Below are 27,800 nucleotides of genomic sequence, written 5' to 3'. Positions count from 1 at the left end.
CATTGTTTGAGATAATTTACTTAAAATGTGATTTTGAATGTTATGAGTATTGGGATATAAGTATATGTGTGTGCTTGGTCATAGGAGTTTGCTATGAAATTTTGTTTGGTTGAGTGATGAATGGCCGAATGAACTATAGGCTAGGGTGGATAAATTTTTGTACATAAGTAGTGTGTGTGACTATTGGTTAATGAATATTCGGCATAATGGGGTTTATGAGTAAATGGCATAATATATATATATATATATATATATATGTGTGTGTGTGTGTGTGTGTGTGAATATGTGGTAGTGCATAAAACAAGAAATCGATTAAATTGGGATGGTCACACATAGGTATATTAAACTTGTAGTTTTATAAATGTGATATGAGTATTTTGTTTGTAAATGAGTAGTAAATATGTTAAGAATGGTTCTAAAATGTATATGGATGCCGTGTGATTGTGTTTGATTGGGAAGTAAATTGTTTGATTTAGCTCAAGAGCTTAGAGGATCAAAGTTGGATAAGGGAAAGGAAAAAGTGATCGAATAGCCGTTGAAATCGTTTGACAACATCCGAGGTAAGTTTTCGAGTAATGAAACTTAGTTTATGATTTGATTAAGTCATGACATGTAAGCATAACAAATAAATGGTGATATAATGATTCTACTTGAATTGTATATTGAGGTGATTAGTTTATACCTATGACGGGTAGCCGAATGTGTATAGAGATCATGTTATAAAGCAAATCAAAATCATGCTCTTTGTATGTGGCTATTGAGCCGAAAATGGTAATGGTTGATAAGCGTCTTGTGTTTGAATTCTAGTTATGATAATGAAATATGGATGTGTCATGATTTATTGGTATATGTGCTTGATTATTCGGATGATGTCCGGGCTAAGTCCCGAAGGCATTTGTGCGAGTAGTTACTATATCCGGGCTAAGTCCCGAAGGCATTTGTGCGAGTAGTTGCTATACCCGGGCTAAGTTCCGAAGGCATTTGTCCTAGTGACTATATCCGGGCTAAGTCTCGAAGGCATTCATGCTAGTGACTATATCCGGGCTAAGCCCCGAAGGCATTTGTGCGTGTTGCTATATCCGGCTAAATCCTGAAGACACTTGGGTTTGGAAGCGAGTGATCTTGCTGTAATAATTTCAATTAATACGCTCATAAAATACAAACGATAAGGTATGTTTCATATATGCATCGGAAAGGTTGATTCCTTTCAAATAGTACTCGCTCAATTGATTAACGAGCTTAGGCCTCTAGTTAGGTTTGATACCACTGTATGAATATATTGGTTGAAGCGTGAAGAAATTATGATTTTGAGAATGTGCATATATGAAATTATTCATTTAGTTATATGAACGCTATACTTTAGTCGTAAATAATTTCGTTACTCAAAACTTACTAAGCATTAAATGCTTATTCCGTTTCTTTAATTCTCTGTTCTATAGATTTTTGTTCGTCAGCTATCGGACTCGGGATTGTTGAAGTCAAAGTCGTCCACACTATCTAAGCCCTTTTGGTACTCTTTTAGTTAAACGTTGATAATGGCATGTATAGGACTAACCTTTGTTGTTAATCAAGTACCTTTGGTAATGTGTATATATTCGGATAGCCATGCGAAAATGGCTTAAATATTTTGAGCATAGTATTAAAATCATTTTGCATATATATGGTTATTAAGAGGTGTGGAAATGCTTGGCAATTATTAGCCATTGGAATGGTTAATCACGATCATATTTGGTGCTATGTATGTCCAATGGCTAGTTGAATTATGGAAACTATGAAATAGGTGAAATTTACCTTAAAATAGATGCTGACAGCAGCAGTGATGTGAGTTTGAAAATTCACTAAAAATAGTAGGAATGTAATTAAGTAATTAATAAATTATGTAATAGAACCTTGATGAGTCTATTTTCATATGAAAGAAGCAAAACGACCATATGAGCCGTATTTTATGAGATGTTTAAGTTTTCGTGAAATAGGGCCAGAAGGGTTACTGGATCCCCTGTTCTGAATTTGGAAATTTACCATAAATTAACCAGAAATAATTAGAAGTCATGCTTTATATTTACAGATTCCTTTTTGAGTCTAGTTTCATTAGAAACAAACGTCATATGTATTGAAGCCCTGTACAGGGAGATATCTAAGTCGTAATGCATGAAGGTCAGAGTAGTCAAACCCTGAAACAGGGGAGACTTTAACTAATAAACTGTACTAATTGGCCCAACCAAAAATTATAGAAAAAAATATGTAGATGGATATATGAGTCTAGTTTCAGGGAAAATTTACGGAATCAGTTTTTGAGTTCTAGAACTTGAGATATGATTTTTAGGGTGACAGTGATGCAGTTAGCCAGCTTGTCTGAAAATTTTAAAATGAACTGTGTAAATAAATGAATTAAGTTCGTTAACACCTCGTGTTCGACTCCGGCAACGGTCTCGGGTGCGGGGCGTTACAAAAATAATGCAGCTGAGCTGCCAAATAACAGGCTTAAAGCCTTTCAGACACTTCCTCTAATATAACAAAAACCCAACCTGATGCAATGCAACATACATAAATGACATGTAAAAATGTAATTTACCAGATCATTCAAACAGTTCCGATTCACATGCTAAATATCACATGCTTAAATCATACATCACATAATCAGATCATGAAATTAGGGTCTAGGTAATGCTTACTGACCCTACGACAGGTCACAGTCGTCTTAGGCAACCTGTGCAACCTTACAAAGTTTTCCAGAAAAATGGGCCGTACGCCCATGTGGCCTGCCCGTGTGTGCCCACACGGCCCAAATTCCCACACGCCCGTGTTGTTCACCTGTGTGGGCCCACACGACCTAATTGGCTGAGCCCGTGTCTCGCACACGGCTTACCAACCATCACATGGCCATGTCCGTCGTGCTCATATCGCGTGCGCACAGCCTGGTTCGTCGATCACACGGTCGTGTATCATCACACGGTCTCCACTCGAAAAATTCATATGCCCGTATGACGTCGACAGTTTGCTTCTCGACTTCCGTCGAATCTCGTTTCCTGCGCAATCGGGGTACACACCTGGTATGTTTTCGATGCCGAAGCACTCCCGAGCACTCCAGTACCTATACTTGGCCAATATTTCATTCGGTTAAACGCTTAACCCACGGAAAAAAACCAATCCCGCAACGAGATAACAACATTCGATCAACAAACTGTTACCTTTTATCGTTAACAGGATTTCCATGCCTTTAGAACAATGATAAATGACAAACAGCCCCTCGATAAACCCCTGATCACCATATGAATCCTTATTAACACTTATCCAAAACGCAAACAACATTTAAAAACTAGACTTACTGAAAAAAACGACAATAACGTTGTGCAGAAAAGTAGTAAGGAAAGGAAAATTCAGCAGCAGCAAAAAAGGAAAAAGAGAGAGGGGAACGGCAGAGGAAATTTGTGAGAAGGGAGGGAATGCCAACAATTTGGAAAAACAATCAGAATAGGCAATATTCTGATAACTATCCCCATTATCTCCCTAAATCTCTCACCCCTATCCCACTAACAACCCACTACTCAGAATCCCCTTTCAACACAACTCTAACCTAAATTTGGTGCAAAAGCAATATCCACGCTTGTGCAGGGATTCAAACATAAGACCACCAGCATAACAACACTCCACCTAACCACCAAGCCCATTTTAATATAAACTTATCATCAATTAAAAATAAGCCTGTTACACAAGGGTAAGGCTCTATTCAGAAAAAATATCAAAATTTGCCTAAGCCACAACTTGAACTTGTAACCTCTCACATATACCCAAAACACTTAACCACTGAAGCAGATACAGATTGTGTCATAAATTCACAAAAATAACAATGTAAATTTTGGGGCGTTACAGCAATTTCCTTTTCACAAAAAAATTTGTTAGCTTAAATAATTATATTAAACTTAATTTTTTTCCTTTTTCAATGATTTTCTTCTACATAACAAATTTTCTTGCCTATTAAATCTTTAAATAAAACCCATTCTCTCTCACTTCATTTCTCTATAATTTGGCTCTTTCTTCTTCAAACCCCTCAACTTTGTTTTCTTGCTTCTTCTCATTTGATTTCAAAATGACCATTTGTGGAGGTCTTCCACAATGATCTCTATACCATTTCTCAATCTAAGATTCGTCCCTCGTGTGTATGGAGAAGAATATATATATATATATATATATAGAGAGAGAGAGAGAGAGAGAGAGAGAAAACTCCTATTTTGATTTGTTGGGACTTTTGATTTCTTCTTCATTAAAAGCAGCATTTGCAACACCCCTACCGGCATCAACTCCACTTGTAATTTTTACAAGGTTTCTCTTTAATAGCCTTTATTAGCCTATAACTATAATCTGAGTTGTAGATCCCCAATCTTTAACAGGTTTATGATACAAGACATCTGGATACGAGATGCTAATGACAAACCAATGCCCCCTTATAATTCAAGCAAAGATTGATTAATCATAACGAGGTTTTGGTTTGTCACTTAGTATCTTGTGTCGAGATGTCGTGTATCGTTAATATGTTAAGGATTGGTGTTCTACAATTTAGATTACAGCTATAAGTTGATGAAGACCATTATAATGAAAGCTTGTAAAATTTTACAAGCGGAGTTAATGTTGGAGATACTGCAACAAGGTCAAATTAGTTGTACTAAGCCATCTAATGCTATGGGTTTCTTATTCTCAGCTCTTTGTGCAGTAAATTGGAAATTGTGCACTTAATCACTAATCATATAAAATAAGTTTGTTTGCTTGTTCTAAACCTTTAATCACTTCTTTTTCATTTCTTGCATTAGTATTTTTGGTCCTATAAAAGACTATGTTGTTCCATTAAACTGTTCCTACCTCGAACGAATTTTATCAAGATTATCTTCCTCTAAATTTATAGTAAAAAATATGGGATAATAGTTAAAAATGAAATATCAAATTATTTGAATAAAAAATAAAATTAAAATATATAAAAATATCAAAAGAAAGCTTTAGTTAAGTGATGAAGTAGAAGTTTTATTAATGAGTAATGGGATGGGTGGTGGATACTGGACAGAGTTGTGTTACTGTTTTTGTAGTGAATCTTCCTCCACGAATGCAATGGAGAGGTCTTTGGAAGATATTCGAGTATCACGGCATGGTTATGGATGTCTTCACAAAAAGGAGAAAGATTTGGTTTTGTGAGATTCACAAACTTTACTGATGCAAGAAGGGCGATGCTTCGTTTGAACGGTTCCATTTATTTGAACATAGAATATGGGTCAACTTTGCACGCTTCAAAGGTTCTGGAGGTATCAAAGGATTCCCTGGATACGAGTAGAACCCTCGGAGGTGAAAAAGTTATAAACAAGAATTGTTTCATGGAGGAGGTGGCTACAGGTAAGAAAGAGATAGAGTCAATTCCTATAGATGAGTCAATTCCTATAGATGGGGTTATTGAGGAAGTAAAACTTTCTAAGCTACAATCTTGTATTATGGGATAGTGTAGAGATTTATGTACTCAAGAGAACCTTGATATGCGGTTAGAAGAGGGTGGCCTCCAAGTTGCTAATGGAGTTTAACGGTGGAGAAGGTTATAAAAGAGTTTATTGAAATTTTGATGAGGTGGTTCACAAAAGTTGAGTCATGGTCTGAAAACATTTTGGTTAACTATAGAAAAACTTTCGGGGTTCCGATCCATGCTAGTCTGATCTCTACATTTAAAAACATCGCCAATCATTGGGGAAGTTTTATTAGTGTGGACTGTGGTACTACTCATCCTAAACCTTTTGTGAATAATTCAAATCCAAATCCAAAAATTTTACTTAAAATAATATAAGTATAATGATAAATTTAGCACTCAATATTTACATCTTTTGTCAATTTAATCATTATTATTTTTAAAGTTAAATTTGACCATTAATTTTTAAAAGAGTCAAATAGTTTTTTTAATAAAAATATTGATTAAAACATTAAATTTTAATAAAGTTGACATGGTAACCAATGGGGCCGTCCACATATACTTTATGCTGACATAGCATTATTTATCTTATATGTCACGTTAATAAATAATTTAAAAATTATAAAATTATTTTAAAAAATCAAAATTTCCCTAAAAAAGTTCATAAAAATCAAATAAAAATAAGCATGAAGTACATATAGATTACTATACGGATTGCCATGTGTTGTTTCAATAGGAATTGAAGCGTGTAAATTATTGTACTAAAAATCACACAAAGTTCAATTCCGGGGAAGAGAGGTGGATCACAAGGATCTCTTAAATACCAAGTCTTTCCTTAGTCGAATATCCCTTTTATAGTAATTTAATAGCACAATTAAATACTACTATTATACCTCAAATATTGAAAGAAAAATAGGACAAGAAAGAACACAAGAGTTTTAACGAGGTTCGGTAAATTATACCTACGTCCCCGCACTAACACCGATGATAACTTTACTATCTCCAAAATATTACAAACAAATAGAATTCCTTAAGAATTCTCAAATGGGAGAAGAGAGAAAACTAAGAGAGAAAGATTGGTTGGGATGGTTGAAATGAAAAATGAAAAGGCCTATTTATAGTTGAAGTTCAGGGACTAACTTGCAAATGGCCTAAAAAATTAGGGACCAAAATTGCAATTATCCCATTCAACTTTTCAACATTCGGTGCAACTTGCTTCACCTTTTTAACAAGTTGCTTCCTACCTTTGTTGACTTTTCAACAATCTCCACCTTGAAGATTTGATTAGGATAATCGCATCTTCACACACTTCCTTCAACTCCCCAAATTCGATAAAGTTATCTTTTGTAGTGCCTCCAAATGCGCTCTCGAGCGCCATACACCTGAAGGTGCTCAAATTCTCAGGATATTAATCAAGTTCAAACAATGATTAAACTTGATTGTTGTTACCACTTTGGTCATCATATCTGCAGGATTATCTGCTGTCGGAATCTTCAAGTAGAATTTTCCTTTTCAAAGACTTCCGCACAAAGTGATATCTTACGTCGATATGCTTGGTTCTTGAATGATAGACTTGATTTTTCGCTAAATGAATAGCGCTGATTGTCACAATATAGACTAATGTGACTTTGAACAACTCCCAAGTCTTTCAACAATCCATTAAGCCAAATAGCCTCCTTAATGACTTCTCAGAATCGCCATATATTACGCCTCTGTAGTAGACACACCACTCATGAGATCGCAAGGTAGACTTCCAACTCACTGGGCTTTAGCAAGAGTAAGCAGATACCCGTAGTTGAACGACGTTTATCTAAATCACCAGAAAGTCGGAATCAACATATCCAACTACAAACCCACCAAGTGTTTCATCCTGCTCAAAAACTAAACCAACATCTACGGTTTTTTGAAGATACCGCAGAATCCATTTCACAGCTTGCCAATGTCCCTTTCCAGGATCATGCATATACCTGCTCACAACTCCAACAGCTTGTGAAATGTCAGCCGCGTACACACCATCAAGATACATCAAACTCCCAACCTGCATTAGCATATGGGACTTTTGCCATATATTCTCTTTCTTCTTGGTTTTGGAGATAATCGAGCACTAAGTTTCAAATGAGAAGCAAGTGGGGTACTTACATGTTTTGTGTTTTCATTAACACCAAAACATTGTAATACATTTTTCAGATATTGCTTCTGATTCAAACAAAGCTTGCCTCTCTGTCTATCTCTACTTATCTCCATGCCGAGAATCTTCTTGGCCTCACCTAGATCTTTCATCTCGAACTCTTGATTCAAGCGAGCCTTCACTTATCTATCTCTTTTGGCTCTTTGAAGCGATTAACATATCATCAACATACAAGAGTAGATAAATGAAAGATCCGTCATGTAGCTTTTGCAAATACACACAATTGTCATATTTGCTTCTTGTGTATACGCCTTTTCATAAAGCTATCAAATCGCTTGTACCATCGCCTCGGGATTGCTTCAATCCATATAGCGATTTGTTCACTTACAAACCCAATTTCTACCACCAGCATCTTTGTATCCTTGAATTTGAGTCATATAGATCTCCTCTTCTAACTCACCATGCAAGAAAGCCGTTTTAACATCAAGTTGAGTTAGCTTCAAATTCAACTGTGCTACCAAGGCCAACAAAATTCTAATGGAGGAATGCTTCACAACAGGGGAAAAAACATCATTGTAGTCAATTCCCTCCTTCTGAGCGTAACCTTTAGCTACTAACCTTGCCTTGTAGCGAACATCTTTCTTGCTAGGAGATCCATCTTTCTTTGCGAATACCCACTTGCATCCGATTGCCCTTTTACCTTCCGGTAATTGCACCAACTCCCAAGTATTGTTCTTCAGGAGAGATTGCATTTCTTCATCCATGGCGCTTTTCCATTTATCACTTTCTAAGCTTTGCATTGCTTCTTGATAAGTGATAGGAATATCATCATCAACAACGGGAAGGCGTGAGGCCACCATATCGAGAATCGAGCGGGTTTACAATTTCTCTCCTTGGCCTTGCAATCGCAATCGGTTCAGTGTACTTAATGGTTCTTGGGTCGAACCTCTTCAACCTCTAATTCCTCCATTGTGGCTGGAGAATTAGACTTATTAATGGCAAATCCCCATCCGCTCAAACTCCACTGTTTTGGAGTACACTCCACCTTTGTGGAGTATCGCTTGTCTGAATATCTTCATCTCGCTACCTTTTTCAATGTGGCGATTCATCAAAGGTAACATCTCTCTACAGATCATTTTCTTTGTGCTTAAGCACCAAAGACGAAATCCCTTCACTCGTAAGTGATTCCCATAAAGAGAGCTTTCTTTGCCCTCGGATCTAACTTTGACTCCTTCACATGGTAATATGCGGTGGATCCAAACACATGTAAGGAATCATAATCAGAGCGGTTTTCCAGACCATACCTCCATAGGAGTTTTTCTTTCTAATGCAGATGATGGCAAACGATTAATAAGATGGCCGCGTATGTCACAAACCTCACCAAAATTGCTTGCCCAACCCAAAGATTGGACAACATACATCAAACTTTCTCCGGCAATGTTCGATTCATACGCTCGCCACTCCATTCTCATTGGTGTATCCCTAATCGTGAAGTGTCGAACAATACCATACTCTTGGCACACATCGAAGAACGGATCACTTCTATATTCCCCTCCATTGTCCGTCCTAAGCCGCTTGATTTTCTTGCCAGTCTGGTTTTCGATCATAGTTTTCCATTTAAGAAAAACTCCAAGCACTTCATCTTTAGTTTTCATGGTATACACCCAAACTCTTCTGGAAAAGTCATCAACAAAAGTAACAAAGTAGTGTTTTCCTCCCAACGAAAGTGTTTTGGAAGGCCCCCACACATCTGAGTGAACATATTCCAAAATACCTTTTGTATTATGGATAGCAGTGCCGAATTTCACTCTCTTTTGCTTTCCCAGAACACAATGCTCGCAAAATTTTAATTTGCAAGCCTTTGCACCTTTCAACAATCCTTGCTTTGCCAGAATTTGCAAGGATTTTTCACTGGCATGTCCCAACTTCATATGCCACAACCGCATTGAGTCCAATTCTTTGTTCTGGAAGCTGCAATGATCGCTCCAATAACTGCATACTACCTTGGTAGTAATACAAGTTATTTTTCCGATGCCCTTCAATATCACAAGTCGCGCGGATGTCACTTTCAAAACCCCATCTCTCATAGTAATAACTGAACCATTGGATTCCAAGGCTCCCAATGAGATGAGATTTTTCTTCAAAGCGGGCACGCATCAACATCGTTAGAACTCGGTTGATCCATCTTGATTCTTTAATTGGATTGAACCTATCCCAACAGTTTCTGAGCATTGTCATTGCCCATATAAACAACTCCTCCATTTAGTTCTACTAAATCGAGAACCACTCCGGTTAGGGACATATGATAGGTACAACCCGAATCCAATATCCACTCATCCGAATGGAGCGACGATGATGATGCAACCATGATAATTGAGTCATTGGTATCATGCTTTGCAACACAAGCATCTACAGACTTTTCCCTTATTCTTCACTTTGGACAATTTTTCTTCCAAGTGGCCTTTCTCATGACAAAAGGCACATTCATCTTTCCCGAGTCCGGACTTTGACTTTGATCTCCCTTTTGAGTTTTCTTCCGAGTGTATGAACGACCTCGGACTACTAAAGCTTCAGATCTCGATTGAGTTTTTCTGCTTGTCCTTCTTTCTCTGCTCATAAGCGTATAAGGCCGCATGAGACTTCGCTCAGAGATATATCACTCGCCATGAAGTAGAGTAGTTTCTAGGAACTCAAACTCCTCGAGAAGTGACCCTAACAAACATCAAAGCCAAATCTTCATCTTTGAATGTCTCATCCATATTCAGCAAATCGTTGACTAACGATTAAATTTGGTGATGTGATCATTCATTGTGGTACTTGGGACGTAAGTGAAGCGAAAGCAGTCTTTTCTTCAAGTGGAGCTTATTTTGACTGTTTTTCTTCAAAATTTTTCTTCAAGTGCCACCCACAACTTATTTGCGAAGTCTCCTTTGAAAAAGCATACCTCGCTCTCGAGAAAGGCATGATCGAATTGTGCCACATGCCAACCGATTGATCGCCTTCCAATCTTTCTCCGTACATCATCTGGTTTCTCTTCATCAATGGCAATGTCTAGACCTGCTGAAAAAGGGCATCTAGAACCTCACTTTGCCACATACCAAAATGGCCCGTGCCATCAAAGATCTCCACGGCCAATCTTGCATTTGCAATTGTCGGTCTTGTCCACATGGACGATGTTGAAGCTCCTACACCAACCGCTTTTCTCCATAATCTTTCAATATACCTAAGGAAATCTTTTTCGATGTGGAAGATCGGTTTAAAGCGCAACCACAGAGCATACTACGATTAACCTTGGCTCGATACCACTTGTTGTTTCAATAGGGTCGGAAGCGTGTAAATTATTGTACTAAAAATCACACAAAGTTCAATTCCGTGGAAGAGAGGTGGATCACAAGGATCTCTTAAATACCAAGTCTTTCCTTAGTCGAATATCCCTTTATAGTAATTTAATAGCACAATTAAATACTACTATTATACCCTCAAATATTGAAAGAAAAATAGGACAAGAAAGAACACAAGAGTTTTAACGAGGTTCGGTAAATTATACCTACGTCCCCTGCACTAACACCAGATGATAACTTTACTATCTCCAAAATATTACAAACAAATAGAATTCCTTAAGAATTCTCAAATGGGAGAAGAGAGAAAACTAAGAGAGAAAGATTGGTTGGGATGGTTGAAATGAAAATGAAAAGGCCTATTTATAGTTGAAGTTCAGGACTAACTTGCAAATGGCCTAAAAATTAGGGACCAAAATTGCAATTATCCCATTCAACTTTTCAACATTCGGTGCAACTTGCTTCACCTTTTTAACAAGTTGCTTCCTACCTTTGTTGACTTTTCAACACCATGTTTCGAATCGAAATGTAACATTTTAGTTAATATTTGTATTAAAAAATAATAATTCAACTTTTTTAAAGTAAATAATCAAATTAAACTCTTTTTAAAAAATTTAGGATCAAATTTAACAATAAAAAAAACAAATTGATAAAAGATATATCTCTATTTTCATGCTCTTCTTTTTCTAGCTTCTACTCCTAGGTACTTTTGTGGCTTAATAATTCAACTTCCTTCAGAGGCATAAGTGTATGGCAGAAAAAAAGATATGATTGTGTGATATTGTCAATTTTCCTTCACATCACATGGCGGGGACTAAAATGTTAACCCAATTTGAACAGCTATACTATTTTTTACATAAAAGACTTGTCAGCTTTGAATGGAAAAATAATAATGTGAGAGTAATTTTAAATAATTATATAAAACTTTTTTATTTCAATGATTTTTAAAAATATATATCTTTTTTTAAAATATTTATTTTTAATATTTTATTATACCCCTATAAGACATTTGTTAACTCATTAATTTTGTTTCTAGAGTTTAAAAATTACACTAACAATGTATCAAATAATTTTCTAATAATATTCAAAATTCAAAATTTCAAAAAAACTTATAAAAATTAAAAAAATAATATAAAATACACGTGAATGGTTATACGCCCCTCTTTTTCTAGCTTCTCGCTCCTTAGTACTTTTGTGCCTTAATAATTCAACTTTCTTTGGAGGCATAGGGGTATGGAGGGAAAAAAATTAATTGTGTGACGTTGTCAATTTCTTTCACTTCACATAGAGGTGACCAAAATGTTGATCCAAATTGCAGAGCTATACCATTTTGTACATAAAAGACTTTCTAGCTTTGAATGGGTAAAAATAATGTATTAATGTGAGAGTAACTTTAAATAATTATATAAAACGTACTATTTTTTTCCATGATTTTCTTTTTGAAATTTTCTTACTTATGAAATTAAAAAAATAAAAAAATCTTTTAGATATCGAATAAATTAATCACTCTAAAAGAAATAGAAGAATTTAATCTTTATTAATTTTGAAAGTAAGTACCCACGAACAATTAATCCAGGGCTAATTGTTTTGTTAATAATACATAATTTTGATTAATATAAAAATAAATTTAATCCTTGATGATTATATATTTTGCGTAAATGTTGATAGAAAATATTACGGGTTAAATATGTTAAATCATGATTAAATTGACGAAATGTGTAAATGTTATGGGTTAAATTTGTTAAATCAATACCAAATTAGTAGAATGTGTAAATTTTGAGGGCTAAATTTATTATTATACCAAAAAATTATGTATAATTGATGAAAAACATTAACGTTGTGATTAATTATTCTTAATTTCTCACTTTCAAAAATGAATATGATTGAATAACTCGATATTTTTAGAGATGCCAATTTGTTCAATATCGAAATTAAAAAGATTAGAGAAACGTGTTTTAATATATTTATCGAAATTGGGGCAATTGAAATCAATTGCCATTTCTTCATTTTAATATATTTCATTATTAGTTGCTTATGTTCTTTTTTTTTTTTTTAATCTTTTATGCATGCATTGTGTTTTTTTTTTTTCAGAATCAGCCTTATTATTAAGGGATAGCTGTCTACTTTTATCCCTTATTAAGGAATAATAAATATGTTATATATATTTGTAAAGATACTTGATAGCTTGAAGCTGACATTGATATGGTAACCATCAAAAGTTGGCAAATCCTTAAAACAGGGGTCAACCTTACTTGTAAAAGTTTACATGTTTGTAGCCCAATGCCATGCATGATGCACTTGAAGTTCAATTTTGAGGGTATAATGTGAAATGGAACAGTTCAAATAGTAGTTTTACAAAAACTGAAATAACCTTTCACATTTTACCAAAAGTTGCAGCCTCGTACTTCAGTAGAGCAACTCAACCTACAATGAAAAGGGCGTCCCTGTGGTCACTTTATAAAGCATTATTTAAGCCATGATGAAAATAGAAGAGTAAATTACCATTTGTTTTGAATTCAAACGAAATTGAGCTTTTCGCATAAGCACCCAAACATATTTCCTTATTCTAGCTTGGGCAACTGATCAATAACCTCCGTCACCTCAGAATTTTGCACATTCTGTGCATGATCATAACGAACCAAGAATTGTTCAATTAACTATGTATGTATGTATGTAAAAACACATGAATTTAAATCCTTTAAATGATTTGTACCATTTCATCGAACATATGTTTTATGGTAGTGTTAAGGTCGCCTTCCCACTGCAGTTCATCTTCCTCATCTCTTGTTAAGTGCATTTGTTCCAGCCTTGGTGTGCTTAAATCTCCTTGGCAGAAATTCCTCATTTGGGGGCACTTTGTCACCACCACCATTAGCAAGACTGGGAATTCCAACGAGTGATGGGCCAAGGAAAAGCTTGCTAGACATGGCAGACAATTTAGTTTCAAATACTTCAGTTTGGGAAATACAATGCCGCCTTGTATTTCTTCAGCCTCACACGCTATGATTTCCTCTATCATCTCACAATCATCTATGCTCAATCTTTCCAGTAGCGTCAGGCACTTAGCTGTTGAGCATGCGATTAAATTGATGAATCCATGGCATCTTGAAACTTCCAGTGTTGTTAGATTTTTGAAAGACAGCAAAGATGGTTCAAAAGTCTTTAACGTCAACTCTGGAAGTTGAGACAAACTTAATTCCTTTAGCTGATAGAATGCTGATGTATGCCTTTCCTCGTCGCTGAGTCCTTCAGATTGTACTATTTGACAAATGGAAGCATTGTCTATAACAAGCTTATGAAGCATTGGTAGTGACCGAATGAAGGAATACGGAAGAGTCGTGGATGTCTGAGGAAAGAATTGGAGGTTAAGATGCTTAAGGTTTTGGAAACACTGCAATGAGAGTTGTCCATCACATATCCCCTTCACCATATCATTCGTCTTCAGTGTTAGTTCGTCTAATAAAGGGAAAGTGTCCTGGATGGCAACGAGTACATTAAACATCGATCAAAGAGTTTTCAATTAGTAAGAGCTACAAAATGAATATAATTTCCATTTTCTTTCTCATAAATTTAAAAGGAAGGTGAGAATATTAGTTATTTCAAAATGCATTTTATAGGTAATCTCAAGTAATGAACATAGAGTATGAAACTGTTAGTGAGCTCACCTCATTGACGCAAAACAAGGGTTGTTGGTTTGAGATTCCAACCTGACTCTCAGGACATTGTGGAGTAAATATCTGTACTTTGGGAAATTCAATAATGTCCATTTGTTTCAATGAAGGCCACTGGGTGGTATGCATCCTAGAGTAGAAACTTTTCAATCTCGGCACCTTATCCAATTCGAGGTTTGTTAGTTTGGGAAATACAAACTTGGTCGTCACTGTTTCAGCCATAGTAGATTGAGCAGCTGATGTTGACTGTGACTCATCAGCAATGACTCCTTGCAGCTCAATAATTTGTTCTAACGAATCACAATTCTGAATCCGCAACTTCTCCAAACTAGGGAAAACAACCTGCTAAATCATTTCATTAGGTTAATAACTGAAATATGCATGGAAAAGAAAGAACTTGAAATGAATAAGATCAATCAAAGTAACATAAATTAAAAGGAGAACCCGTAAAGAAATGACCTTTTCATTGAGGAGAGATGAGTTTTGAACCTCCAAGTTACTTGCTTGTACATGTTGGCCAATTTCAGGTTCATCTCCGGGTACACATTTAGAGTTGAATGTTTTTAGCGATGGACAATTTGTTAGTATTAAATACGCCAAAGAGTGGAATTCAAAGTAATTTTCAAAGCACAAACTTGTGAGTTTGGGAAGGTCTTTTAGCAACAGAAATTCTAGTTCAGAGAAAAACATCTGATTCCTCCCTTGATGTTCCTCAACCAATCCATCCGTGAATATTACTTGTTCCATCATATTACAGTCCAAAATTTCAAGGAGTCGGAGTTGCACAAGATCTTTTACAAAGAAAGACGGGAACAGGTATTTCAAATTGTGACACCTCTTCACTTGCAAGGAATATAGGCAACTGACAGATGGGGAAGATGGGTGGTGCCATATCTTATGAATGTTAATGGAGGACAAATCCAGTTGCTCCAAACGAGGAATGACAACCTGTTGACATAAATTTCATTATAAGATAATATCACTCTTCCTTCTGTACTTGTAAATATAATCAAAAATGAGTAGATGAGTATAAAGATTTATAAACTGATAAGTCAGGTTAATATTCAAACATCGACTCACTTGACAGTTAAAGTGATAAATATAGCTAGCAGACGTTAACCGTTTTTATTAGATGAAATTTTCAGCAGCATAAATCTAACCTAAAGCAAAATTTGTTTTTTTTTTAAATAAAAAAGCCTTTTTCTATAAAACCTCGAGCTTTCATATTTGCTATAATGATTGTTGAATGATTATTATTAATGCAATTAGACAGGGAATATGCTTGTTTTTAATTAAGTTGGACTCACATAGTTTCCATTAATAATTTACATTAATTACTTAAAATAAGTTATTTAATGAGTTAATTTAAAAATATTAAGCATAATCACTTATTTAACCCTTTAATTTTATATAAAATATTTTTATTTCTTTTATTTTTGAATTTGTATTATTTATCAAATCATTCTAAATGGATAAAAAATTAACATTTGTTAATATTACTGACATGGTATGCATTGGAATGCTACATAGATACTATGTCAACAATTTCTTTTAATTTTGAAAAATTTTAAAACGTATTAAAAATATATAAAATATTTTAATTTTTTAAAATTAATTATTTATTAACTTGGCATACAAATATATTGTTATGTCACAAAAATGAAAATTTAAGGCCCGAAAGAGGTGAAAATTTAAATAGAGAGTTTTTTTTTTTTTTTGTAAAGTTGGAGAGTCATTATGCTAAAATGTTATTGGAAGAGGGATGAGCATTACAGGTCATTGTTTGCTATGTCAAGGGAACCAAGAAACCAGAGATCATCTTTTTGCAGATTGTATGACTGCCAAAACTGTATGGGGCAGCGTTTTACGGCTTTGTAATATTCAAAGAGAAGTTGGGGGATGGAATCATGAGATCGGGTGGCTTTGCACAAGACTTAAAGGCAAAGCTCTATATTGTTTAAATTCTGAAGCTAGCATGGAATGTTTTCATTAACTTGGTCTGGCGAGAAAGAAATAGAAGACAGTTTAATGGTTTGAGTAGTAGTGAGCAGAACATTTTTAGAAGTACTAAGGATAAGTGGCGGAGCCAGGATATTAATTTTGGGGGGCCAAGCTAAAATTAGAAGTGCTATGTATCAGTCGATTTAAACATATAAATAATTAATTTTAAAGAAGCAGTATTCTAACAATTAAGACGAAATAGCTATCATTTGACTTGATTAACCATTTTTTATTCCGTTTTCACTGGAATGCTCACTGCTTATTCACAAGCTATCAGTTGACATAATTTTAAACAAAGTGACCAAGGTTTTCTTCCTCCCCTTCACTCTGGCTGAAACTTACTATAAAATATATGGAGAACTTGAAAATAAATACTAATAAATTTATTAAAACATAAATAAACACTAACGGTAGCTATTACAAATAAATATTTATAACTTTCAAATTTAGGATCTTGGGTTTAGTGGTTTAGGGTCTTAGATTTATGGTTTATAATTTTAGCATTTATTTATTATTTAATAATGTTTAGATAAATTTATTACTATTTATTTATAAACACTTCACTATTTTTGTATTATTATTTATTCATTGATGGTATATGAAATTTATGCACCAACAATACATTAATTATTCTCTCCAATTAAAATAGAAGAATACTAGTTTTTTTATTTCTTATATTATTTTTATTTCTATTATTATTTTATTATTTATTGTCTATTAGTATTTAATTTAAAATTTCTCTTAAATTCTTATTGTTTATTAGTATTTCACTTTAAGTTTTTCCTTCAATTCTTATTTTATATATTTATTTATACTTTAAATACTAATTTTTAAATATATTATCTTATTTATTAATATTTTTATGGATTTTATTATATTAAAATTTGACAACATACATGACATTAATACTAGTATATGTATATATAGACCAGACACACTTATATTGATCAAATAAAAGAAAATGTGAAATAAGTTGTGCAGATAAATATTGAATACCAAACTTACCTTATTGCTGAAAAAAGCTGCATTGTTATCATAGATGCCCCCTTCGCCAAACACGTTTTCACTTGCATCACCACTCTCTCTTGAAGTTGAGGAAGAAAATATAGTCATTTTTGGACACTCAACTATTGTGATTCTAAATAACTTTGGAAATTCAAGAGCTTGACTTCCCAAATGGAAATTTGTCAAGTTGGGACACGATTCAATTGTTATGGAGAGTAGCGCAAGAAATGTAAATTTATGTGTCATTGCTTCCTCCTCCTCCCTAACCACTTGTTCCATTGAATTGCATTCTTTTACTTCTAGCCTAAGTAGTTGATTGAGGCTCAAAAGCATAGACGGAGTAAATATGTACTTCAAGCTGCTACATTTATAATAATGCATTGAACGAAGGTTTCTGCCCAAAATTTCTTGAGGGTTCCTAATCCATATTTCTATTGACTTGGGAAATGTGTCAGAGATGTTCAAATTTTGTCCGTCGTAGAATCCATCCTAAAAAAAATATGATATTATTCCACTAGATAGTAAGCATAAATAGAAAATGCAAACAATAACAAAATAACGATAAATGCTCTTCAATGATTATTGAAGTAGTAATAAAATTAATTGTATTAGGACAGGAAGAAGCTAGCTAGTTTTATGAACTTATTAACTTTGTACCTTTTCTGTGTAGAGCTGTTGTATGGTGGTATTAAGGTCACTTGTCCAACTCCATTTCTCAGGGTAATGCGACTGTTTTATTCTCTGTAATTGTGGGGTGCTTAAAACTCCCTCTGAAAAGATCTTTAACCTAGGACACCGTTGCACAACTAATTCTTCCAAACAAGGAAAGTTGAAGGTGTAACTCCCTGGACAAAAGCATGTGAGGCTCTGTAAATTGCTTAGTTCTAAACATTTCAATTTACTCACAACTATTGTCTGATGGTAGTCTCCCTCGTTTCCCACTATTTCTGTCATTTTAGTGCACCCGCTTACCCTCATTGTAGTTAATTGCACAAAATTCTTAATTACTGAGGGTGTAACTAAGTTTGTCATCATTTTGCAAAAATACACATTCAAAGTTGTGAGATTTTGTAAAGATGATGAGGAGGCTCTAATATTTATCAAATCATCACACTCCGAAACTGTGAGTGTTTGGAGATTAGAAAGAATATGGTCAAGCTCCGAATCTTTCCTCCATATATGCTTAAGATTTATGGCACTACCCAATTCCAAATTTCTAATTTTTGAGAGAGTCCCAGCATCTCCTTTACAAGGGACTACGTATTTGAAATCAAAATCAAAAAGCTTAAAACTATCCAGGTTGCAGAATCTTCGGACGAAAGGAAATATAGAAGATCGAGTGCCACCTCTCGCTACAAAAACTTTAATATCTTGAAACAAAGCTGGTGGAAACCGGTCCATATCACCAAAATCTAATAACTCAAGCTCCTCTAATTTGGGAATCACCTTGGAAAGCAATTAAACATAAACAAGTTAGGCACAATTTTGATCTATATGCTTAAAAAGAACATAAGATCTACAATTTTGATGTTTGATTTTGATGATTAAGTCCCAACAAAATCAATGTTAAAGCAAACGAATCAAAATAGATAAATTTTTTGTTTTAAGAAAACACAATACCTTAAAAATAAAAACCGATAAAAATAAGCTGAAAGAAGAGCAGCAAATCGAACTTAAAATGGATAAACAACCACCGTTTCAGATAAAACATATATATATTTTTATGATAAAAATATATGCAGAAGAATGTAGTTAAAAACATTAAGATTTTAAAATATTTATATTGGTCTAATTTAATGGTTAAATTAATAATTTTAGTAAGAGAAAAACTTTATCGATATAATCTCAATAGTTTAAGGGTGTAATTAGAATGTTTTAAAATTTGGTAATTAATTTAAAATGAATGTTATAATTTGGGATATCTAGCATAATTAACTCTTAAAATTTTGACTTTTTATTGAATGGTTATTTTTCTTTGGAGTGAATGAAGGGTTGGGATTTATTTTCTACCCATTACTTAAATGTAGGGTAAATTGCATCAATACTCATTCAAGTAATACAATATATTTATTTTGATTACTTGAAAACAAATAAAACCTCAATTTAACCACTATTGTTAGAGAAGTTTAATATTTTACTCGCTAAGCTGCTAAGTCCCTAACAGGATGCTAAGGATGCTAATGTAGTATTTTTCTTTTCTTTTTTTGGGCATAATAACAAATTCAATCCTCTAAACTTAAAGTATCTATTAGTTTAAACTTAATTCTAAAATATCAAGATTAGCCATCAATATTTACTAGTTACGTCTATTCAGTCTCGCTTTTAAAAATTAAAAAAAAATATATGTAAGAAAAGTTTGAAAAATATCAAAAATTAAAAATACATAAAAACTTTAAAAAAAAATTTATATCAAATTGAGATGCATATCACCGTGATTTATATTATAATAATTAGAAATATATGATCGTGACATATATCAACCTGAGATACATGTGACGGGGCTTAAATCATGAAAAGAAATATAGTTGTAATGATATGCATACCTCTTCAACCAACAAATCTGGTTGCTCTTTTCCTTGGATTAATCTAAGATGTTCCGAAGCTACTATCTTTAGCAATGCAGAACTATCTGTTTTCAATTCTTTCAACACCGGCCAGACTATTGTATGTTGCCCTTCATAGAAATATTTGAGGTTTTTTAGGGACGTAACCTCAAGGGAAGACACTTGCGGAAACTCAAACCTCACAGGCTGCTCCTCCACTCCTTCCCCTTTCGATACAATCTCCTCCACTCCACAATCAGTGATGCATAAATCTTCAAGTTGTAGAAGATCTTTGGCTATTGACACTGGAAATAGATTTTTCAGACTCCTACATCTCTCAACTCTTATTTTTCGTAGATTTTGTAAGGAACCTGGTGCTAGGTCATTATGAAATATCATCTTCACATTTGTCAAGATGTCAATTTTCATCCTTTCCAACCTAGGAAATGCAGCCTATACAATATATAATTCATGCCCATACAAAAGTTAGCTCATATAATGCAGACAAAACAACGAGGACAAAATCAGCTGAAATTTTTAGAGTGTTAAGAGTAATGAAATAAATCACCTTCTCATTAAAAAGAGTATGACTGATGGACTGCGTACTAGTTTGACTAATGAATTCTCTTAATTTTGGGCAACCCTCAATCTTTAGCTTTTTCAACAATGGGAACTTGATATTATAATTTCCTGAGCAAAAGAAAATGAGGTTTCGAAGTTCCACTATATGCAGGGAGTTTAACCGAGGGAAACAAATCACATCTTTCCTTTCTTCTTCAATTTCCTCTGTAAGTATTATGTCCCTTAATCCCTCGCAATCCTCTATCTTAAAGCATTGGAGCTGCACAAGACTTCTAGCGAGAGAAGGTGATAACAGATGCTCCAACTTACCACATCCTGTGATGATCAAGCTCCTCAAATTCGTAATCCAACGACATACCTGGTTGTGCCATATTGCAAGCTTTCCAAGTGATGAAAAACAAATTGCACATATTTAAACACAATTCTTTTTATTCTTAAAAATCTAAAAGGAGAGGAAAGGGAAAGATAGAATGTAACAGGAAATATGATTTTAAAGACAATTTTAGTTGGAATTGTTGGTTCCAATTTCATTTTCAGAATTAAAAAAAAAATTGTTTTGCAATCAGTTTGGATTAGAAATTAAATTTCCATTTGTTTTGAGTTTGAAATTTATTTTTGAACCCTGAAAACCATTATACAATATTATTTATTTTTATTACTAGAAGTATTACTAATTAAAAGTTGTATAAGAAATTATGAATAAAGGCAAACAAATACCTGTTTATTGAAAAGTGGTAAGGGCTCAGAAACAGTGAAACACCTTTCGTCTTGAGAGCAAAAGCTAATGAGTTGCGGTAGATTTTCAAGTGTGATGGAGCATAATTCAGAAACCCCAATTTCATTCATTGTAATATACTGGACATGCATACCATTTTTGACGTGAAGTCTCTTTAAATGTGGAAGATCTTTCCCATTATTTAACTCCACAAGTACATTCTTGACGCCTTCAAGTCCTTCTAGGTACAAAGCTTCAGTCTTTATCAGCAACATTTTCAACCCATTGTCCAAATGAATGTTTGTACATAACTTGAGCCTCAATGTTCTCAGACATTCATGATTTTGGTACCATACAAAGCTATTATAATCACCTATACAAATAACGTATTTGTCCAATGTTTCAACGAATCGATGCTTTGGAATCATTTGGGCATCAAGGATATGAACATATAAAGTAGTTAGACAAGGCAAATTGTTTAATTCGTCAAGGCTTGCATTTTTCTTCTCTTTTGCAGCTACTCCTCCCTTTTCCCATTCAACAAAGCTTTCACCCATATATAATTCTTCTAATTTAGACAAACCTGATAAGACATTCGGTGGGATGATTTTGAGTTCTCTACACCAACTCAAATCTAACAACCTTAATTGAGTCAATTGTGCCATCTCCTTAGGTAGTTCTTTGATACCTAAGTGAGAAAGGTTGAGTACTTCTAAACTCTTGAGCTCTCCAAGGATAGTTATGTTATCAACTGCACATCCTTTTAGACACAACATGCGAAGGTCTGCAAGGTGAATAATTGATTCAGGGAGGGATGGAAACTGCATTCCGACCAAATCTAAGACTTTGAGGCCTTTGGTTTGTTTGAAAAAATTGGGAGGAATTTTAACTGTGCCGGCCATATAGAAGAAGGAAAGACCTGAACACTCCATCTCCTTAGGAAGGTTAGCTATAATCTGACGACAACTTAAGCTGATCACACTCCAGCTATTTATTTTCTCCTTATCGGACCACTCCTTTGGAACATGATCTCTCAAAACAAGCATACGATAGTCCTTCAATGCAATAGCTAAAGCAGCATCACAAACAACATCATGGATATCAAAGCGGTCATCATTATAACTATCAAGCAACAAGGCAGATGCTTTGAGATTAGCCACAACCGTCAATACTTTATTTCTAGCTTCTTCCGTAGTGTAGACACCGTCAAATAAACCCAAACCTAGAGTATATCTTACCAAGTCCTCAACGAGACCATTATGGCCCATTACACTGCAAAGCAAGAAAGTCAGCTTAACTTCCTCGCTTTCTAAATAATTAAAACTCCACTCTATTGCTGAATATGCAGCATTTATCCCCGTGAAGTTGCTTAACGAAGGCCTCTCCAGTTCTCGTAAAGCATTCTTCCATTCAAACAATCTTTTGTTTCTCAAAGCTCCGGAAACTGTCGCAATGGCTATCGGCAATCCTGCACATTTTTTGGCTACCTCCATAGCTATAGGTTTCAAATCGCAACTTTCAACATAGTCGCCAGCCATCTTCTTGAACAGGTCCCAGGCTTCCTTTTCATTTAAAACCCCGATGGGAAAATTTTTCTGAGCATCCATCCCATTTAATAAAACATTGAGTTCTCTAGAAGTTAACAGCAACTTGCATCCCTTGTGTTCATCTCCCAAAGGAATCCCAGCTTCCTCAATATCTAACTTTTCCCAAATATCATCCAACACAACCAGAATCCTCTTCTCCTTCATTCTTTCTCGTAGTCGAAATGCCTTTCCAACCATACTCTGTTCCTCAAATTTCAAGCCCAAGAAGTCTGCAATTTGGTTCTGAATCTTCTCAATATCGATGGCTTGAGTTACGGTTGCTATGACAACCGAATCAAACAACTTGCCCTTGACCTTTCTAGCGATTTCTTTGACCAGCGTTGTTTTTCCAATCCCACCCATACCATGCACCCCAATAACGCTGATGCTATCATCTTTTAGTGCCTCCATTATTCCGTTCAAAATCGACATTCTTGACTCGAATTCCTCATAACCTTTAACTGGTGCAACCACGATACCTTGCGGAGCCGCACGATAGGAAACCCTTTCAAACTTGCCATGTTCAAGTAGCTCGGCGACAGCCTTTGCCTCCTCTTCAGCTTTCAGGCTAAGCTTGTAACGAGTCCTGAAATTAGGACACAAACCAAAGAAACACTTTTTCTTTGCTTTTTCTTCATCTTGCATCACTTCCTCTACTTGTTCAAGGATCTTTTTGTCGACTGCAGACAGCCATTTGTCAACATCACCTTCGATTTCTTCACCGTTTCGTTTAGCTGTATCAACAGAATGCTGCACTCCGTCCCTTGCATCTTTCAGCCTCTTAGCTCGGTTCTTGAGGGTCTGAACATTTTGGTGATGATTGGAAAGGTATTTGACATGGTTTTTGATAGGAGAGATAGTATACTCTACAGCTTTAGCGACAACAGAGCCAACGATGGCAATAACAAACTCCATTGAGAGAGCAGACTGAATAACCACAGCGACAACAAAGACCAAAACTTGAATTATCTTACATTTTTTTAAAAAGAACTCATTTGCATAATCTTAATTAGCATTGAAGAGGTAGAAGTTTAAAATTATAAATATGAGATTAATGCTTTACTTTTATGACAATTAAAGTAATTTTGTTAATAGATAACTTTTTATTAATATAGACATATATCTAATGATATTTTCTAATAATTATCTTTTTTTAAGGAATATTTTTTCTAAGCATTGAAGGAATAAATTGTCTTGTTACACTTTGAATATTTTTACAGCCCATCTTTTAAACAATTGTTTTTAATCATTATTTAAATTTTAAATCTTTCTAATTATTTTGAAATTTAATTTTTATCATTAAATTAAATTTCTTTTAAATTAATTTAAACTAATTCAAAATTATAGCCATTTCTTATATTTTGATTAAAGCAATAAGTTATGGGTGATTATTTAGTATACTAGCAGTATATTTTTTTATTCCACAAGCCACTTTAAAAATTTATTTCTTTTCTTAAAATATTTAATTTGTTGATACTTTGTTGTACTTCTATATGACACTTGTTAATCTCTTGACCCTACTTATAGAGTCTAAAAACATTAATAATAAATTATGGGAAATAATTTAGTACACTAATAATAGAGTTTTTAGACTCTACAAGTAGAGTCAGGAGGCTGACAAATGTCTTACAAGAGTATAGTAACATATTTAAAAAAAGAAATATATGCCAATTTTTAAGGTTACTGTGAAATAAAAAAGTATATTGTGAGTGTACCCAATACTCATCCTATTTATATATTTATATTTTTGTTTTATTTATTTTTAATATTAATTCATATTTTAAATATTGTGTTATAACAAAATTAAAATTTATTAACATTAAGGAGACGAATCCACTTATACGTGTAAAAACTAAAGGAGTTTTACACACTTCTATAACTATTTATATAATTAATATTTTAATAATTCAACTGTTATATCTTATGGTCTATTCATGTAGATTATACATGTCAAATTTGATGTAAATTTAAAACTTCTAACTATTTTTTTGTAAAAAAATTTTCAACTATTGATTATATATTAGTATATAGAGTATTTTAGATCGATATGATAGAGATATCGAATTAGTTTAAAATTTACATGCATTACAAGCACAATTATATTGAGAAATTCAACAATTGAATCGTTAAAATATTAATCATATAAATAGTTACGGAAGTCTATAAAACTGTTTTAGTTTTTACACTATATAAATGAGTCCCTCCCATAATATTAATAATGTACTTTTGTTATACTAAAATTTCTACTAAAAATTTTACAATATAAGAAAATTTTGGTTTTAGCTTTAGTTTAAAGCATTTTAATTACAATTTTAATAAACTATAATTTGTTTATATAGAAATTAATCATTTAGTATTAATTTTTAATAATTTTTGAAATCGACATTTTATAATACTTTAGAAATAGGCAATAACAAAATGTTTTTCTTGAATAAATACTTTTTATAATATTTTTATTTGGAATATAAGTTCCGTAATAATTTTAAATAAACATATTTTCATATTTTAAATATTTTAAAATTTAGATTGAAAATATTAATAATATATTGCAAATTCTATTTTAAATTTATCATTTGTAAATTTTATATATGCTAATTTTTTGTTTATTAATGTTCCTTTTTTAGTTTGCTGCACATGTTTTAAATTAGTTAATTTTTAAATATTGAAATATCAGATTTTAAAATATTATAATAATTATAAAAGCAATTTTAAATAATATATAAACAAACACTTTTAAATAGGTATCTAAATATAATAAAAAAACACTTCTAAATGATTATTATTTTACAATAACTATGAAATATTGTTTAAAATGGTCAAATATCAAAAACAAATTTTGATTATTATTTAAAATATTGTAAGGTAAAAATATTTTTAAAATACAAGCTAAGATAAGAAAAAAATTTCAAATGATTTTTGTTGCCTCATATGTTTTGAAATGTTTATATAAACAACAAAATTTAAAATCATTTTAAATAGAAAATAATAAAGTATAAAAATCATTTTTAAAAAATAAAAAAATCGTTTTAAAAAATAGAAAATAATAAAACATATAAAATGTTTCAATAATGTAATAAGGTCAATATGTAACAAATTGGATTCAAACAAGTATTTTGTTAATTTTTTTAGAGGAAACTAAGATATTCACCTCTGACTAATTTTTTTCGTTACAAATTTCTAAATACTATCATAGTATTTTGTCAATTTTAATTCAAATAAATTACATATAATATATATATATATATATAATTTGATTTTTAAATGATTTTTCATATAATTTTAGTGGGCTATCAAACCATCTTTCCAACCATATATAATTTTGAATGGAAATAAAGCATTGAATATAAAAATAGGAGATCTAAGAATTTTAAAGAGCTTTTTCCACAATTTTTTAAGGATTTTACTTTAAATATGTTTTCTTTTTATTTTTTCCTGAATTTTTATGTAATTTTAAACAGTAAGGATCAAATTAAGGCTAAAAACTTTATTTTATGTTTTTATATTTATCAGGTCAACGACACTAATGATGATTTTGAATGGAAAGATGAAGATTTTAATCGAGAAATTACAGGACTTAAAATCTTAAAATTAAAGTAAAGGACTAAATTTTAAGAGAGTATAAAGATTTTTTTCGAGACTTAAACCATAAAAGAAGTCCATTTTCATGGTTAAAACTGCCTGCCTAAGCTTATTTATATCGACAAGTATTTCAAAAGAGTAAGAGCAAAGCAGGGAAAAGAAAAGCAGATCATGGCATACCTTTTAGAAGCGGGTGGCAGGGAATGGGAATGAAAGCACTCCTGTGATAGCAAAGTATAGAGATTACTTAGAGCTAGGGGCAGGCCATCTATTCCTGCTTGACTTTCTTCAAAGATGCCTTAGATCTCTTTCTCGTTCGAGGTGGGAGTAGGCAGTTCTCTATGAACTGGATGTTGAATTCTCAAAAAGATGATAGGAATAAAAACCTGCTACTAGTCGAGCAAGGGAATCTGATCTCAAGACGAGGCTTTTTAAAAAGGGGCATGGCAGTGACTATAGCTGGGAACTTATCCCTCCTCTTAGAGGTGTGTGGGCCAAAACTCATTGAAATGGTCAATAACCGATAGTTTTCCCGGCCCTTTCTGTTTTTTTCTTCTCCTTCTTCTTAACAGAGCAAAGCCAGAAAGTAATAAATTGAGAAAGACGACTTCTTACTTACTTTAAAGTAGGAAAGGAAGTTTCGATAGCATTTCATGGAAACAGCTCAGAAATGACTACCCAAAATGTCTTATAAATAAATGAATGATTAGGTATCCATGTATTACAGAAACAAGGTTTTTCCTTTTCTCCTCTTAAAGGTTGAGTGAATGAGTTATCCAATTACATGAGTATTTTCATGTAAAGTCATCTTCCAAATTAATTTCCTTTTATTATTATTATTTTTGCTTTCTCTTTTTTCAACCACCTATTCCTCAAATAATATATGTTTTTGGATGACTTATTTAATGGAGTGGTTAGAATCAAACAAAGCACATCACAACCAAAGTAGAAAAAGACAAGAAATAAGGAAGAATGTTTTCAAGGTTTAGATATCATCTTTTAGAGATGATGCTATTGATTAATTTATATGTATCGATTGCATTTCGTGGAAACAAGTCATAAATGACATGCCAACAGTCCCAAAATGTCTTCTACCAAAATATATTTTATTTATTTTTGACAAAATGATAATTAACAAAAACACACTTTTGACTCTGACCAGTGAACTTATCACGTTTAGAATGTTGATTATGAACGAAACATAAGCAATCAAAG

At 33.1% G+C, this 27,800-nt stretch overlaps 1 protein-coding gene and 1 long non-coding RNA gene across 2 annotated transcripts; one reads left to right on the top strand and one right to left on the bottom strand.

Moving 5' to 3' along the window:
- The first annotated feature begins 460 nt into the window (after positions 1-460).
- Positions 461-1,657, top strand: LOC128282345 (uncharacterized). The gene is made up of 2 exons (XR_008272598.1): positions 461-560; positions 1,440-1,657. It is a non-coding gene; the product is annotated as an uncharacterized LOC128282345 (long non-coding RNA).
- Positions 1,658-13,407: 11,750 nt separating this feature from the next.
- LOC108488239 (uncharacterized) lies at positions 13,408-27,453 on the bottom strand. Its single transcript, XM_053020535.1, has 10 exons — positions 26,766-27,453; positions 21,423-23,933; positions 20,692-21,063; positions 20,124-20,576; positions 18,238-19,026; positions 17,581-18,069; positions 15,034-15,522; positions 14,569-14,916; positions 13,617-14,378; positions 13,408-13,521 (listed from the first exon to the last, which is right to left on the bottom strand). The coding sequence occupies exons 2-10, from the start codon at positions 23,919-23,921 to the stop codon at positions 13,465-13,467; spliced, it is 6,258 nt and encodes a 2,085-aa protein (XP_052876495.1). The 5' UTR covers positions 23,922-23,933; positions 26,766-27,453; the 3' UTR covers positions 13,408-13,464.
- Between the last annotated feature and the right edge of the window lie 347 nt (positions 27,454-27,800).

The sequence above is a fragment of the Gossypium arboreum genome, chromosome 10 (genome assembly GCF_025698485.1).
Source record: "Gossypium arboreum isolate Shixiya-1 chromosome 10, ASM2569848v2, whole genome shotgun sequence".
In the NCBI taxonomy this organism is placed as follows: domain Eukaryota; kingdom Viridiplantae; phylum Streptophyta; class Magnoliopsida; order Malvales; family Malvaceae; genus Gossypium; species Gossypium arboreum.
This window is presented reverse-complemented; position numbering and strand designations above follow the sequence as displayed.

What these genes read in the sequence shown, in the direction of transcription:
- LOC108488239 (XM_053020535.1), bottom strand. Translation starts at nt 23,921, where the DNA reads ATGGAGTTTGTTATTGCCATCGTTGGCTCTGTTGTCGCTAAAGCTGTA. An exon ending in ATACTCTTTTTAATGAGAAG is followed by an intron (nt 20,577 to 20,691) that starts GTGATTTATTTC and finishes TATATTGTATAG; the next exon opens with GCTGCATTTCCTAGGTTGGA. An exon ending in CAGCTTTTTTCAGCAATAAG is followed by an intron (nt 15,523 to 17,580) that starts GTAAGTTTGGTA and finishes TTATGTCAACAG; the next exon opens with GTTGTCATTCCTCGTTTGGA.